The following is a 17,624-nucleotide window of genomic DNA, read 5'->3' on the forward strand; positions in this document are numbered from 1 at the left end:
AGGGCACTGTTTTGGGTAGTTTGGTAAACCCAAACTTGATTTTGTGTGATTTTGTTAACCAAAACATAGATTGAATAATTTTGTAAAGTGAAACCCAAAAGCGGGTAATCATGTAATTTTTCCTTTTTTTTTTTTTTTTTTTTTTTTTCTTTTTATCTATTTAACAAAAATCATTAATGAAAACCATTTTTTTATCAAAACATAAAAATGGTATCTCTATGTGCAAAATAGTTTTTTAAAGAAATTGGTGAAAAGATTCCCTTCATCCATCTTTCTTATAGCTCTTTTTCTTCATTTTGGATTGAAGAAGAGGGGGCAAGGGGCTTGGATTTCTAATTACAAAGCAAATGACTACTTTAGCTCTCCATGTTGAGCCTTTAAGCACATATTCATTAAAATCCAATGCAAAAATAACTAAAAATCATTTTTGGCTAAAACACATAAATGACTCTTGATCTCTTTTTGGTTTTTGTGTTTTACCAATTTTTTAAAATTGAAACAAGCTCCATAAATGATACCAAATACAACCAAAACCATTTTTGTGAGCAAAAAACAAAAAGAAAAATGATGCCATTTTTGTCTCGAATTTGGTAGCCTTCCCCTCCTCTTTCTTTTGTAAACCCTTTTATTATTTTTTTTGTAGGAGTTGCTCCTTTGTTGATTTGATTTAACAAAATTTTTCTTCATGAAAAAATAAAATGACATTATGTAATAATAAAATTAGAAAAAAACTTGTTAGTTTGAAGCATGTTTTCTAGTATTAGTATTGTATCGACTGTATTGATCATATTATATTGCTATTGATTGAAACTAATATCGGTATTACCTGGCCGATCCCAATCGATTACTCGTATCATTTTAGGGATAAACCAGTAAAAAAAAGTTTTTTTTTTTTTTTTTTTTTGAAAAAGCAAAAGTAAAAGTAACTAATACACATAATCGGTCCAGTTTGATTTGGATCAATATCATAACAATATCCACTGAGACTGATATTGTTTCCGATGCCGATACTTAAATGCTTGGTTTGAATATGAATGTAAATGGATTGAATACGGATCAAATTCGAATCGGATGTATTTGGATCTGGATATTTCTTGACCAGATTTGGATACCCCTAAACGAATTTGAATTTTCAATATCCGCGTACTCTCTGACTTGTGTAGTCTGGACATTCCTCTCCCAATGAATAGAATTTGCTTTTAACCTATTTTTCTAAGTTGTTTTAATTCTTTTATCATTCTCTAGAACCTGTGTAAATTTTAAGGACCCTTAAAATCATTAATTGATTATTTAATCGGATCGAATAATTATTTTTTACATAATTTGGATTTTATTTCAGATACTCTTTAATCGGATATAGATACTCCTAAACAAATACAAATACAAATGTGAATTCGAATTCGGATTTCAAATGTCCATTTACATCCGTTTGATGTTCCCTCCACCCAGACAAACATTGGACACGCGCGAAAAGAACGGGCTGCGCCCCCAGTCAAACGGTCCAAGTTTAACAATTAGTTTGTGGGGCCGCAACAGTATTATGGATTAATTAGTTTGCAACTGCAAACTCACTTGAGAGAGAGAGAGAGAGAGAGAGAGAGAGAATCACGGAGTCAAAACTGGTGAAGTAGAAACATAAAAACTGCAAACAGAGTCCCCTTTCAGTTTCAGCAGATCCTACTAATTTAAGCTTATTATCGTTCAACCTTTAGTCCATTAGTCAAATCTTTTGCTGACATTAATGAAGAGTTACATAAATTTTGGTGGGCATTTACTATATAGAAATCCAATCACCACCAGACCTCCATTGCTATCTCCTCCCTCACCTCCCCTGTTCACCAGATCCACATTGAACACGGACTCTGCAAATGGCTCCACAATGCTCACGCTTCAGAGAAAGATACCCATTACAGAAAGAGATAAATTGAGAGATCTTCAAAAGATTCCATTTTTTCCATGTCTCCATCCCCAAATTACGAATTTTGGGAATGGTGGAACAAGAAGAAGAAGGAGCGGGACCATGCACTGTCCTTAAATAAATCTGAAAACCGTAACTGATTGAGATCCATAGCCCTCAAACGACGGTGAAGAAAGACCGTAGCAGAAGCGCTCTTCAGCTCTCGTGGGTTTGTCTCCTCAAAATCCAACAAGTCAAGAATTCCCTCCCTTCACCAATGGGTTCTTCTCTATCCTTCAAACTCCCAATCGCAGACTCGTTTCTGATTCTATTCCATCTTCGCGTAATGGGTCTCGGCTTTATAGGGTTATTAGGGTCTTCCTGGTTTTCATCATTCTATTACTGCTCGTTGAGCTTTTGGCTTACTTCAAGGGATGGCATTTCAGTCCACCCTCAATGGCTTCGGATAATGTTCTGGGCTTCGTGGAGATTGTTTACGCAACTTGGCTCTCTATAAGGGCGAATTATCTGGCACCACCATTGCAGGCTCTGTCAAATGTTTGTACTGTTTTGTTCTTGGTTCAGTCGGTGGATCGGATCATTTTGGTATTAGGGTGTTTCTGGATCAAGTTTCGCAGGTTGAAGCCTGTTCCATTGATGGAATTCTCTGCTGGTGATATCGAGAATGAGAATGCCGAGGATTATCCTATGGTGCTTATACAGACACCAATGTGCAACGAGAGGGAGGTAAGAAGATGTAGGTCTGTGCTTCCCTGTGCTCTGTTTTTGGATCATTTCAAATTCTAATAAAATATTTATGCTTGCTGGATTCACGTTATTTGCATTAATTATTTGTGGAAGAACGAACCAAGTTAGGATCCTGAGTAACATTTTTATATTCTGCTGAATATGTCATGTATGATGCCCGAAAATGGTTGCTATTTACTTGAACAAAAGCTTCAAAAAGTTGTGGGAAATGGGAACTTATACCTGACCCTGCATTTATTCTGTTTTCATCTTTTAAGCACTTTCACTTACATTAATGGGATCATTATCTCTAGCTTTGGAACTGTCGGGGGTTGTTTTGGATTAGAACAGCCTATTCTTCTTCTTTGGGATCAAATTTAGTTTCTGAACAGATTAGTAAAACTCTAAGTGAAATTGACAATTTTCTTAAGGTGATTAAGACTGACATGGTAATCTACTTATCGTCTCTGTAAGTTATGTTGGGGTATCATCTTACACTATCTTTATGTGGTATGGGTGTCTGATGGTGTAATTCTTTCCTCTTCACCACCTACCCCAAAGGTTAGTGTATTAGTCAAATCCCTTATCAGATATTTCTTGAACATTTATATCTAATTCATCTTCATTTTTTCATGTTTAGATAGATAAAGAGTGTTACTCTTTTGCAAGCAGGATGCTATCTTCATGCAGCATGTCTGAAATGGTTTATTCGACAAATTCTAATTAAGTATGTCATATGTTTCCTTAGATAACTAAGATGAAAATTTCCCATTGTTATTATTTTTCTTCTGGCAAGCAACAGCATGTTGTTTGGACGAACACGTATAGAAATAATAACATTGTGAAGGGCCTTCCTTGGAAAACAACAGTGGAATAGAAGAAAGAAACAAAAAGGAACCCACTGCAACAGATATAGATAGTAATACACTCACAAAAGGTACTCCCAACTCAAAATCAATAGGTGACCCTTGCATGTGTATCAACCAATAATCCTATGCCTAGCTCAAATAAATCTGACCATCCTCGGAAGACCAGTTGTAGGAAAATAAAGTCGTATGTATCTCAAGTCCCCAACCCACAACATCCCCCCCCCCAATAGCTCAAATAATCACCCCATTAATACAAAATATATAAACCAACTCCCTCCCTCTCTCTTTTATGTGTGTGTGCGTGAGTGTGTGTGTTGTGTTTGTGTGTGTGTGAGAGAGAGAGAGTCCCTGTAATCACAGGACAGTCATCCATGGAAAACCTCCCCTGTTCTCCAATACTGTGACGGCATGCTTCTGTTCAATACATCCAAGGTATTGGATGTATTGTTATTAACATAATTTTACTGTAGATATGAAATAATTACTGCAGAAATAATGAAAGTTATCAGCGAGGATACAAAAAGAGTGTCTGTATCACAAGTTACTAGCCAGAAAGTTATCACGAGTAAGAGAAATTACTGCATAAGATAGTTACTACTAGGAGTACGATAAGTTACGTAGAATTTGCAATATATGATAAGTAAAAATCTGAAATATACCAGAGATATTGCTTTTCAGTTTAATCACTTAATGCTTAAGGAGGACCTGTATTTGCTCTCATTTTTGACAGATGTTTAGAAATCCAATTGAGCCATATCATATAATTAGTTGGATTGTTTTGGTAAAATGGCAGGTCTATGTCATAATTAATGCTTCTTCTACTAGGAAACACTTAGGGGGCATTTGGTTCGAATTATCCATCGGACCAGATTCCAGGGATTCTGGATTCTGGATCTAACTCATATGAATGAGTTTCTTTGGAATAATTTCCTTTTGGTAAAAAAACTGTTTGGTTACCCTGATTCTGTCACTTGATTCTAAGTGGAAAACTGTTTGGTTACCCTAATTCTGTCACTTGATTCTGAGTGAAAACTGTTTGGTTACCCTGATTCTGGCCATTGATTCTGAGTGTAAAACTGTTTGGTTACCTTTGAGTCTTTGAACCCATGTTCTGTTGGAAAAAAAAAATCCCAAAAACAAAACCAAAAACTAAAATTTGTTCCACACATGTACTTTATTTTTAATTTTTTTCCTTTTCTTTTTTATGGTAATATGTGAAAAAAAAGAAAAGAAAAGAGTGGAACTCGTGAACTATTAAGTCTAATAGTGTAGTGCAGTAATTTATTTATTTTTATTTTTTATTTTTTATTTTTTTTTGTAAATTGAAGAGGACAAAAAGAAGAACATTACAAGGCATGATTGTATTGTAGTTCATGTAATCGAAATAGGTATCGTGTATCATATACTTCAGATCTGAAAATTGCCCAAACCAGCGCATGATTTGGTTTATGGAGATAGATATGCTTCAAAGTGGGTAGAAACAATAGTCTCCAATGACTTATACAAGTAATATAGGTCCTTAGGACCAAATGAGAGAAGAAGTATGTAAATGTATAATATAGTACTGAGTTCATCCAGGTACTAGTAAATGCTAATTAAGTCTTTCTATCAAACAAAAAAAAAAATGTATAATGAACTCAATATCATTACAATGGCTTCGGACTTTTCTTTCCAAAAAATTCCAAAAAGGTTCATCCTACATTTTTGTTTAAATCAAGCTTCTTGACTACGTCAAGAACATCTCTCAACATCCTCATATGACCCTCAGATTCTTTTATTGTACCGTTCAAGTATCTTTTGATATAGTCTGATGAAGGGGAAGGAGATGATAAAGTTGATGTTTCTGAGCATAGGGACCTAGGTGGAGTCTGGTAAGTATCACAACTTGGGCTTGAACTTGATATCCATTTGAACATTCCACAATCTTTGTTTTCAACCTATAAAGCAAATATAATCATCTTATAAGAATACAAGGAAATAAACATTCAAATCTTAAACATTTGAAAAAAAATAAAATTAAATTAAACAAAAAATTTAAGAAATTCATACCGTAGTTGATTGTGGACAGCACCAAAAATATCGACCATAATTTGCACTTGTTTTCACAGTTCTGACCTTACACTGACCGTTCCCACACTCACACATCTTAAGATGATCAACCCACATGAAGAAGGGGCAATTCATTGAACATTTAAAAAATTTCCTTCCAACATGTGACCCTGACTTAGAAGTGAAAACCGAGCAACCTTTTCCACAGTAATCACACTTTGCAATAGCACAAGCGGACATATTCGATGTCATCTGTAAGTTAACACAAACATTTTCAAGAGAGGAAATATGCATAGAAAATACTATTAAGTACGCCCCCTATCTGAGTGTGATGGACAAAAAATAGGAGACTTCAATGGCACAAATTTTATACCTCTTAAACAGGAATTGAAACTGATATACAATGGTGGGAAAGGAAATAAATAAAAGAAAAAAAATGTGATCAAGATTCACCTCATCTGTGTTCTTCAATTGTTGCATACACCTGTCTCCATCACTTATCATGAAGAAGGATATAAGGACAAAGAGTGTTAAATACATGCCATTTCTGCTCTCTCTCACCAATTTTCTCAATGGAGTAATCTGGGTCACCTATGCGCTTCCTATTTATACCATACCAAAGAACCCAAAATATTGTGACAAATAAGAATGATGTTGTCCATATTTAAACCTTGAAATCATTCAGAGAGGAACATAGAAAGAACCATTGTCTTAATATTTCTTAAGACTTGCCACCATTGTCACAGACTTAACATAAACCAAAAGTTACATCAACCAAATAGATGCATTTTCTATTCAATAAAACCATTGTCGTAGAATGTCCAAACACTTCCTTTTATCACCTCAATTCTTCTCAATCTCTGGCAAGTACATCTCAAGCAGATTTCGCCTATCTTCTACTCTTGTTTCCAAGAAGATAATGGCAGAATTCCTCTTGGCCATGAAATATTCCTTGGCCTTAAACTTTTGTTGAAAATTGAGGTCTAGAATGGCATCAATAGCATCTATAATTGCTCTCCCAAATTCAGACTGAGATTCACTCATTACCATCTTCTCGATTGAGTTAGCAATTGATTTCAATGAACTTACCGCCTTTTCAGCTGCACCCTTCTTCCTCTTTTCTCTACCACTATTGACGGACCCACGAGGTCTTCCTCGAGAACGGCTGGTACTACCAATGGGAGTGGAAGGAACACTTTCTTCTTCTTCAATATGTTCATAGTCAACACCATCATTGTTTCCTATTCCCTCAACCTGAGTACCTATCACGTCCATCATAACTTCAGTGGCAGCTTCAGAGGGGACTGTTGAATCATTCCCAGTTGCCATCTCTTTCCTTAGCAAAGCTCCAACTTCAAGGTGAATTGGGAGCACACTATGTTCCTTCCAATACTTTTGTTATTTTTTCTAGCAATATAAAGGACAATGTCAATGTGCTTATGTTGTAAGTAAGAAAAAAAAACACAATTATATAGAAATTATAATTTAAAAAATTCCATTATACACTATAATCATTCCAGAAGTGTTGAGGAGCATCAAATCTCATATCAGATGCATTCCAACCCCAATCCACTTTGCTTCTGTAGGTCACTCAATGCTCTAAGCCTTTGCTTCCAAATCCGGAAGTGGTTTCTCACTTGTTCACAGTCGTAACTAGTAAATAATTTCTCTTTCAGTTGGTTGGCAATTTCAATGAACTGCTCCTTTTTCAGTCCATTATCTCCACTCTTACCACTCTTGTACTGCTTCAATATACACTCCAACATGTAATGAGAAACGGCACTAGTCCATGAAGCAATGTCCCGTGACCTACTATTAGAATCTCTTGTTGGTTCCATCACATCAAAACTAACAAAATACACCATATACAATGTGAGTATATTTCATTAATACCAAGTAATCAATAACACTTACTAATTGGGAAATTCATAAACCTAATATTGAAATTTAGATAATAGTCCACATACATGCATCCCATAACACAAAAATTTAAACCAAGCAATAATAACAATTACTATTTGGGAAATCAATAAACCTAGCATTGCAATTCAGTTAATAGTCCACATACATGCATCCCACAACACAAAAATTTAAACCAAGCAATAATAACAATTACTAATTGGGAAATCCATAAACCTAGCATTGCAATTCAGTTAATAGTCCACATACATGCATCCCACAACACAAAAATTTAAACCAAGCAATAATAACAATTACTAATTGGGAAATCCATAAACCTAATATTGCAATTTAGTTAATAGTCCACATACATGCATCCCACAACACAAAAATTTAAACCAAGCAATAATAACAATTACTAATTGGGAAATCCATAAACCTAGCATTGCAATTCAGTTAATAGTCCACATACATGCATCTCACAACACAAAAATTTGCTTCCAAGCAATAATAACAATTACTAATTGGGAAATCCATATACCTAGCATTGCAATTCAGTTAATAGTCCACATACATGCATCCCACAACACAAAAATTTGCTTCCAAGTATATTTATGTTATACAGTCATCCCAAACCATGCAAAAAAAAATTAAGTTTGTCCACATCAGAATTACATTCCAAATAGAAGTTAATTAATAACAAATATTCTAGTTCATAAATACTCAATCTGAGTTGGACAAATCGTCTGCAACCCAATCAGCCCACATCTGGTCAGCAATTTGTTCTTGAAATAGATCCCAATCACCATTCTCCAGCACATGATCCTCGCCATCAGAACTATCATCTTCAACATCATCATTTACTTGGTGAGGAGTCGATTGGGTACTAGTACTATCTTCTTCCTCTTCATCCTCTTCATCAAGCCTTCGTTCTTCTTCTTCAACATTATTCTGTGTAAGAATGTGGTTGTGCAATGGCACACATGCCAACACAACTCTTGCTTGTGTTTTGAAAGGATATTCTGGTTGGATTTTGAAGATCTTGAATCTTAACTTCAGGAGGTTAAATGAACGTTCAATCACATTTCTTAATTGTGCATGTCTCAGGTTAAACAATTCTTTTTTATCACTTGGTGACTGATCAATATTTCTCCACTCTTTCAGATGGTATCGAACGTTTCGATATGGCCGTAAGAACCCCGCTTGGTTAGCATACCCAGCATTAACGGGATAATATTTACCTCGTGGCAGCACCAATTTTTCGTCACTGTCTTTGTGCAATGCATTGTCTAAGATTCGAGCATCTGATGCTGATCCTTCCCAACCAGAAAGAATGTAAGTACATTTCATGTCAAAGTCACAGGAAGCAAGAATATTTTGGGAAATATCACCCTTCCTATCACGGAACCTCGGATGGTCGCTTAGATGCACCCACGCAGGGATATGGGACCCATCTATGGCTCCGATGCAGTCCTTGAAATAAGGGTAAAATCTTCCTTCATTACTTGTTATTCGATGATGCACTGCGACACTTGGAGGTTTCAATAGTATCGGGTATAATTTAATGATTGCTCCCAATACAAGGTTAAAGTACCTACTTACAGTCTCACCAGAATGTCCAAACTTGTGTGCAATGACGCGGTTTTTAACATTGTGTCCTACTGTCTGTAGAAACATAACTAGTTGTTCATTCACTTGCACAGATCTGCTATCCCTCAATAGACCCTTCTCCCTAATCAAATGACTTAAACTGAAAAAATCCCTCTTGCTTAACCTTATTTGTTCTCGACAGGTTTTATCAATGTGACCGATAATTCTCTCTGTTTCAATAATACCGCGTAGAGGTTGACAACGGTATGGCTCTTTCTTCAAATATTTTTTTATATACTGGTCTACTGCTATAACAACAGCAGTCGCCGCAAAGATTATGATTTTCCTTCGCCTCTTGTAGCCGTCATCAAACTCCATTGTAAAAGTAAATCTACATTCAAATTAAACAAATAATAAATTGGTGCTATATAGAAGATTCAGTTACAAATCGGTGCTTTACAAGACTTAAGTTATAAGCACCAATTCTACATAGTGTAGTACATAGTACTATTGGCACACAATCAAAATATCAACAGAGAACAAAGAATCATTCCCATTTGAAGAAAAACATAATAGCCAGAATTGACCATTGCTATTCATTAACAATAAACATTAATTTAAGTCAGGCAGAAATTAGTCCACTTAAATCGAATTTGAACTGAATTAATGCAACCATGCATGGACCGAATAAACTGAATCAATTCAATATGATTCGGTTTTGATGTTAAGAAAATTATTCAGTTTTAATTCAATTTCAATTTGTATAAGACCTCAAATCATAGCCCACATATAAGATGGAAAGTACATAACGCAGTGCAAAAAAACTTCCATTTCCATAACAAAATTCAAGAAATGGGTAAAGTGAATTGCAATTGCCTTATACCCTAAAAAAGAAGTTGGGATAGCAATTTATTAAGGCATGTGGATGCTCAGATTTTGTTTCTACACATAAACACACAAAGTTGGAAATCTGAATGTAGGGCCTCCTGATGCGTACCTCAATCAACTCTATTGCTACTTGGGTAAGTTCTGTTTGCCACCTGCCCTGCTCTGAACCAGACGTCTGGCTGCCTGAATCTCGAATAAGGTCTGAGATTTTTTTCCCCACCTACAACACCATTTCAAATTTAAAGATACAAATCAAAGACCCATTTGAAATATTTGCAGATATATACTAAACACATTCATTTGTAAAGACACAATACAACAGGGCACCCCAATAAAAGACAGCAAGGAGAGCACAACAAAGAAATAGCAAGAAACCATTTGTAAAGATGCAATGCAATAGATACCCCCAAAGTTCCCAATGAAGGTTTTTCACCTAGTTTTTTCACCAAAGAGACAATAAGTAGGCATCTTAAGAACCTTGACTCCCACATACTTAATTGAATTATATTAGAAACAAATTTATGCCATACACAGGACAAGCAATAATTACTCAGAGAAATACAAACATAACGAATAGAATATAATTTTTCATGAAGATACTATTTTATATTGTAACCTATGTTTAGAAGTTCCATTTTAATTTCAAATTTTCAATGAAAAGTAAGAAAATAGACAACCCCATAGAAAGAAAAAAAAATAATATAAGGAACAAAAATACATGTTCAGAGCCCATATGATTAAGCTATATATTGGTTTCATAGTCTTTGATGAATACAAGAAATTTACATAACAAACAATATATTTCCTAAAACTAAGAAGGATACAAATTAAACAGTATATGAAAATTTTTCAAATCAAATAATTAGTATCTTATCCTCCTCATTATAGTTCTCTCCTTTCTTTATATATCCTCCTTATGGCTCTATTAGGATGGAATGACAGAGCATAAGATTGGAATCTAAGGAATTTAAAAAGATTGAGGATTAATTATAGAAAAGTGATTAGGAAGAGATTTCAAATCATTCCTCTCTTTCACTATCATATCTCTACCTTAGCTGGATATATAGGAGGAGAAAGAGCATTAGAGTAGAATTATAGGAAAGTGATTAGAGAGAGATTTGAAGTAAATGTGGGTAAGAATGGTTAGTAATTAGAAGAAAAAAAAAATATCCTGATTGTGCCACTATTAGATTGGAATCAGATTGCATTAGATTGGAATCTATCTAAAGAAGTAGAAAGAGACTGAGGAATTATAGAAAAGTGATTAGGAAAAGATTTCAGACAAATCTCTCCTCATTCTTCTTTCCTTATCATGTCTCTGTCTTAGTTGGATAAGATGAGAAAGAGCATTAATTATTGCAGAATTATAGGAAAGTGATTACAGAGAGATAAGAAATAGATGTGGATTAGAATGGATTAGTATTTTGAAAAAAGAAAAAAAATCTCATTAAAAATATTTTTCCAACCAATAGTATTAGAGGTTGAACATACTTATTGGATTATTCATAACAAAAAATAAAAAAAATAGAGAGAGAGAGAGAGAGAGAGAGGAGTTGATTAATCACCTGGTATGTGAAGGAACAAATGTGAAACTTAAGGCACCCAGGCTTTGGTGCAGTTACTCTCAGACCTCAATTAGAACAAAAATGGTGCACTTAATTTGAGGAAATCCAAGGCATGATGGTGATGAACTTGTTAAACCCAATTGCATGTCTTCGAGATTGTTGCTGCATTCATTACAAAACAACTATTACCCAACAATCATAAGAAAGTGAGAACCACTATTAACCATTAGAGAAGAGCTCTGCAATTCTTACATCTTTAAAGAACATGAGAAGATAGACAATAACTCCAGGGAGAAAGCAAAGAAACACTAAGAAAAGGGGTTATCCTTTAAGTTTTCAAGGAGTCTGATGAGACAATTAGGGGGCGTTTGGAAAGATTAGATCCCATGGAATGTAACAAACCTCAATGAACAGGCCCAAAAGGGCGGAGAAACCAATGGAAAAAGAGAAAAAAGTGATGATCACAGGCTCAAACTGAAAGGGGCTGAATAAGGGTCTTCAAAAATTTCCCAATTTTTTCAATAGACTATATAGCACTCCCCTTGGCTAACCCAACAATAATGACACTCAACGTAGCACAAACTCACTCCTCAACACTGCTAATACTCACAGACATTCGCTACACTGGCACTAAAGTGTATGGCATTTTGAAATAAGTGATCTCTGCAACAGAAATTCTTTACAGAAATAAGTGATCTCTGCAACAGAAATTCTTTACATACATTCCAAAGGAAGTTACAGAATAACAGAAATTTCTTTACAGAAAATCTGAAAAAATGGAAACCGAATTTCCATAATCTTAAGAACATGCATACGAAGAAGAAAAAATCACATAAGAATGGAAATCTCACCTTAAATCAAGCTTCGATTTTGCAGATTCAAACCTCGGAGTTGATCGTTTGATTTGGAAAGAGGGTAAACCCTAGATATGAAGTTTACAACCTGAAAAATAGAAACCGAACTTCAATAATCTTAATAAAACACAAATGTTGGTTAAGAATACAAAGAAGAGGGGAAATCTCACCTTCAATCAACTCGGTTTTAGGCAATCTTCTCAGATGCAAGCATCTATCATGGACAGAGGATAAACATGAGAAACCCTAAACACAGAAAAAGAAGAAGAAAAAGAGAAGGAAGAAGAAGAAGAATCCTCGAGTAGAAGAAGAAGAAGAGGAGTAAGAAGAGGAAGTAGAGGAAGCAGAGGAAGAGGAAGAAGAAGATAAATCTCACCTCCGTCGCTCTGTTTCAGGGAAAACCTCGATCGACCTTCACCGTGAGAATCACAGGACTCCGAAATGTTTGATCCAGAGTGAATCTATGTTTTTTATAGCAACCCAAGAAACCGTGACTCGATCCTGGATTAACCTATTGAGGTTAATCCGAATGAGTCATGGATTTTAGTTGAAATCCCTGATTCTACTGGCCACCACGACTCCGAATCGGCTTTTCACAAAAATGAGTCAAATGGTTTAAATTTAATGAGAAACTGATTCCATAGAATGTGATCCAACGGATAATTCGAACCAAACGCCCCCAAAGGATGTCAATCGGGTCCAGTGGGACACTAGAGCAGAGATGGAGCCAATTTGAGAGCACGTGCTGGAATCCAAGATGGTGACTTTAGTAAGAATTGATTATATGAAGTTCGTATTAGGTATATATGTATGTCTTGAGTAAATAAATGGAGAAGGTGATGAACTCAACCAAATATGTTTATTATTATTATTATTATTAGCAATGATGATATATCTATCATCATCATCATCATCAATAAAGACTTTGCATTTGATAGATATCTCTCAACCTTCACCAATAAGAGCGCATGAGTGAATCTCTATGGAGGAATTGAACGAGTCTAGATCAAGTTCTTGTCCAAAAACCTGAATTTACTTGTCCATTGAAATGCATAACAGTTGTCACTGAGGCTACAATGCCTCGTTTTTTCTTTTTAATTCTTACTAAATACTTACATGAATTTAATATTAATTATCGAGGCAATCTTTCAAAGTGGCACTTTCATTATAAGAAAAAGTATTTTTGGCGATTAAAAAAAAAAAACTTGTTATTATTCATTTTGTATTCATCTTCAAACAGGCAACAAGCATCCCCTTGCCATTTCCCTCCAGCATTATTGAATTGGGCCTGTTACTCGCTTTTTCAAGAAATGTACAACAGAGAAAAGTTGCCACGGTAAAACCATGACTGACCAAATTTGTGAATCAAATTTAATAGTTTCAATATTAGTGATTAAGTTCAAGAGCGGATTAGGTTCTTGTACGGTTTGATCCACACAGATGGAAACCATCCATGGAAAAACCATGTGGTGGATTCCATCTATGTGGATCAGACAGTACGAGAATGGTTCTCGTACGAGAAACTGATCCACACTCTTTATGTTCTAACTTTTTCAATTTCATTAGACTATATCTATAATTATGGCCAGCTAACAAAGTAAGAGGACTTGAAGAATCTTGCCTCTGGTTGTAACATGCACAACATGATACAATGGAAACTAACACTCCCCTTCTTCGTCATTGCCCTCTTTTGGGTGTGAATACGAGATGCTCTTGAGCTCAACAACTTTTAAAACTTTACCAACCACCTTTACAATGCCCTCCACAATCTAGGAATCCAACACATATAGAGTCTATGAAAAACTCTTAATCGGAGAAAATGGTACTTAAGAAAACAGGTTATCATAAGAAGGCGCTTGAAAGGATTGCTGAGCTTGCAAAAGAAGGAGATGAAAGAAGATGACAAAGGGCATATTGGTGTTTGGTGAACAAGAAAGAAGAAGATGATTAGGGAAAAATTGTCGAAAATAGTACGGAGATGAGAAAGATACCCAAGTTTTGACCCTTTGCCCATACATTCACCGGGACGTACACGTGAGGATTGAACATCTGTCTCATTTTTTGTCATTACAAGGGTGAAGAGAGGTATATATATATATATATATATGTGTAAAAGGGACAGGTGTCTGATCCTCTCACACATACGTCCATGCAAACACATTTGCAGCAGATCCAAATTCAAGATAGCTTGTTTTGAGTAATTTTGAAATAAACATTTTTCTTTCAAATATTAAAATAAGGCAAAAATTTTTCTGGTCGGCAGTCCAGCTAAGGAAGTCAATGGTCGGGAGTGATCTCAACCCATTAAATGACATCTAAACATCATGATCATTCTTCCATTACCTATACGTAAATACTATACAATGTAAGTCATTTCAAAATACATTCCCCTTTTCCCATACGATACAATCTCCAGTCCTCCGTCACTTTCTCTGTTCCTCCTCGACACTTTGCTGCAGTTGTGGGAGATGATCTCCGACAGTTGCTCTGCGGAAGATTGAAAGAGAAGGCTTCGATGAAGCAGCGGTCAGGTGACGAACCCACTGTGAGCCATCCCCTCTCTCTCCGGTGAAGAAAACATTTATTCTTTTTCACCATTTTCATTTCTTCTATTTCTTTAAATTTGAACTGAGGGAGAGGAGAGGAAGAGGGAGAGAAGCAGAGAGCAAATAAGAAATTTTTCTAGGGGCCAGTTGGGGAGAAATAGATGGAAAAGGCTTCGATGAAAGCTGCAGAGGTGACGAGACCCACCGCAAGTCACCGCCCTGGCTGAACCCATCAATCGCTGCTCATAAATTGCAGGCCAGGTACGTTTCATGAATTAGGGTTTATAGTTTTCGGTTTTCCTGATCCTTATTCTTTCCCACCCTCTCATAAACTAGGGCAAAAATCTAACGGGTTGTCTTTGACTGCCACTTCCATTAACAAGAATTGATTCTTGGAGATGACCTTTTCATGTCAATGGAAAATTGGAAATAATTATGCTGTGGTTTTTTGGATTCTAGGAATCATTTTGTATCAGAAAATATCAATTCGTTTTGAGAATTTGATAGTGAGGTTTGCTTTGTACCAGAATGCACAATCTATAACTAACAATCATCTTCTTCGAAGTTATTTTTGTACTTCCTGTTTCGAGGATTTGGTTTTTGAGCTATTGAATATTAATTTGATAAAAATCTCTATAGGCAGGAATTGTATTTCCCACACAGTGAAAAACGAAAATAATCTTCATTAGACCCAAACTTCTACGGAACTGAATGAAATAATATTACAACAAGAATTACCAACTCTCTCTCTCTCTCTCTCTCTCTCTCTCTCTCTCTCTCGGGATGGTGATATGGGACTAAAAGAAGTACCTAGGTGATTGATAATAGCATAGTAAAATGTATGCGCTCACTAGCAGAGAGAAGGAAGCTTGAAGGAGACTACCCCCATGTGCATTTGCACACACACACATATATCAGATATTCTGATATTCTGATAGTGCGATGGGAATCAAATGAGCTAGAATATCAATTTGGCCATCCAAGGAGGAATATTCAGAGGAAGTGTAACCTAAGCTTAGAGAGACCGGCTATGATCAAGTGGAACTAGTAAGGCTCTAAGCAATTCTAATTGTAGATAAAATAACAAGAAAGATCCAATAAGACCCAGTTTCCCTTCACCCACCGAAGATAGAGAGGACATACGATTCATCATAAGCCACGATATATAACATTTTGGATTGGAATGGTTAAAAATGTTTTCAAATTTTTTACAATAAGAAGTGGAAGTTTATAATGAAATCACATCATTTTATTTATAATATTGTATGTGCATGGTATCGATATCGTACGATCCAGATCAGGTTCATGTGGGAGAACAATCTCGTAGACCATGGTTCGTGGATTTGGAATCTATTAAATAAAGAGAGAGAAAGTAGATTCCAAATCCACGGACTAGAGAATCTCATATGTGAACCTAATCCACTCTCGATATCGTAACAATTGTCATCCAATACATAGAAGGATAACTAGACCGATCCATATCAATATTGGGATGGCGCAGATCGATACTTAATACCAATACCAATACCAATACTAATACTAATACCGATACCTAAAACTTAGGTATGAATATAATAAATTAAAAGAGAAGAGAAGACCAAGTGGCATTGTGGCAGTTAATAGGGTGTTGGAATGTACGTAGAGGTTTTTTACATTTTTAGATAGTTAATATATTGCTTTGCTTTGATTAGTAATGCTTTTATTCCAATATATATATATATATATATAACTTTTATGGTTAAATTAAAGGAGGGATGAGGTATCTTGTGTATTCCCTCAATTTTTCATTTTCCTCTCAAACATAGGGTGGTGCATGTGGGTTTCTCTCACTTATACCCTAATTGATCGCTCTCGATCTCTTCTGTCAACACACCTTGCTAGCATCTCTCTCGATCTCTTCTGCGAACACACCCTAGCGGGAACCCTTTTCAAGGTCTATGTTAGAGACGATGAGGAGAGGTCACACGCTCTTGAGTAGAGGGAGAAGAGATCTCCTTCGCCTCTGCTTACGCCTCCGCACTGGTTATGAACACATGTATGACTCCTCCTCTCTTTTATTCTCTTTCTACTTCTTCTTCTTCTTATCTTCGGTTCTTGCTGTTTTTTTATTTCTTTTGCTGGGAACCTGTGCAAGAAGAGAACTCCACCACACTCCGCCTTGGTACTGAAGAAAGGTATAATTTATTCTCCCTTTCATTCTCTCTTTCTACTTCTTCTATTGTCTTCCATCTTCTTCTCATCTTCTGTTCCCGCAATTTTTTTTTGCAGAAAACCTTACTATGTTCTCTTTCTGCTTCTCGCTGAGCTCAACAGTAAGTACTTTGTTTGATTAGTTTTATGATGGTAGGATTTAGTTGTTCGTTGATAAGTACTTTGTTTGATTAGTTTTATGATGGTAGGATTTAGTTGTTCGTTGATAAGTACTTTCTTTGAGTTGTTTGATTTAGTTAGGGTTTGTTAAGTTATCTTGTTTAGGATCTTGTAGGGATGGCAATTGGTGTGGGTTGGGACAATTTTGGTAGAACAAGTCATGATGCTTAATTTGACAATGATTAAGCTTCATTGTAGCCTATTTTTGGATCCAACAATTTATTCAGTTTAAGAATGATATTGCATTGTTGCTTCTGTTAGACTTGGTAAAAAGTGAGAACTCTTGGGATTAGTGGGATTCTATAAGAAGGTGAATTTTAATGATTAAGTTGTTGTCTTTTTTTTTTTTT

General features: G+C 35.6%; 2 protein-coding genes and 1 long non-coding RNA gene across 3 annotated transcripts; 1 reads left to right on the forward strand and 2 right to left on the reverse strand.

Annotated features, from left to right (window-relative positions):
* Nucleotides 1–1,612: 1,612 nt before the first annotated feature.
* Nucleotides 1,613–8,695, forward strand: LOC122067557 (probable xyloglucan glycosyltransferase 6). Its single transcript, XM_042631393.1, has 2 exons — nt 1,613–2,658; nt 8,626–8,695. Exons 1-2 carry the CDS (start codon nt 2,354–2,356, stop codon nt 8,693–8,695), a joined length of 375 nt encoding a protein of 124 aa, XP_042487327.1. The 5' UTR covers nt 1,613–2,353.
* Nucleotides 6,367–10,291, reverse strand: LOC122067559. The gene is made up of 2 exons (XM_042631394.1): nt 10,049–10,291; nt 6,367–7,410 (listed from the first exon to the last, which is right to left on the reverse strand). Exon 2 carries the CDS (start codon nt 6,889–6,891, stop codon nt 6,406–6,408), a length of 486 nt encoding a protein of 161 aa, XP_042487328.1. The 5' UTR covers nt 6,892–7,410; nt 10,049–10,291; the 3' UTR covers nt 6,367–6,405.
* Nucleotides 10,292–11,544: 1,253 nt separating this feature from the next.
* Nucleotides 11,545–12,633, reverse strand: LOC122067560. Its single transcript, XR_006136770.1, has 3 exons — nt 12,529–12,633; nt 12,356–12,446; nt 11,545–11,666 (listed from the first exon to the last, which is right to left on the reverse strand). It is a non-coding gene; the product is annotated as an uncharacterized LOC122067560 (long non-coding RNA).
* Nucleotides 12,634–17,624: the final 4,991 nt, after the last annotated feature.

Source organism: Macadamia integrifolia, unplaced genomic scaffold (genome assembly GCF_013358625.1).
Source record: "Macadamia integrifolia cultivar HAES 741 unplaced genomic scaffold, SCU_Mint_v3 scaffold2974, whole genome shotgun sequence".
Lineage (NCBI taxonomy): Eukaryota > Viridiplantae > Streptophyta > Magnoliopsida > Proteales > Proteaceae > Macadamia > Macadamia integrifolia.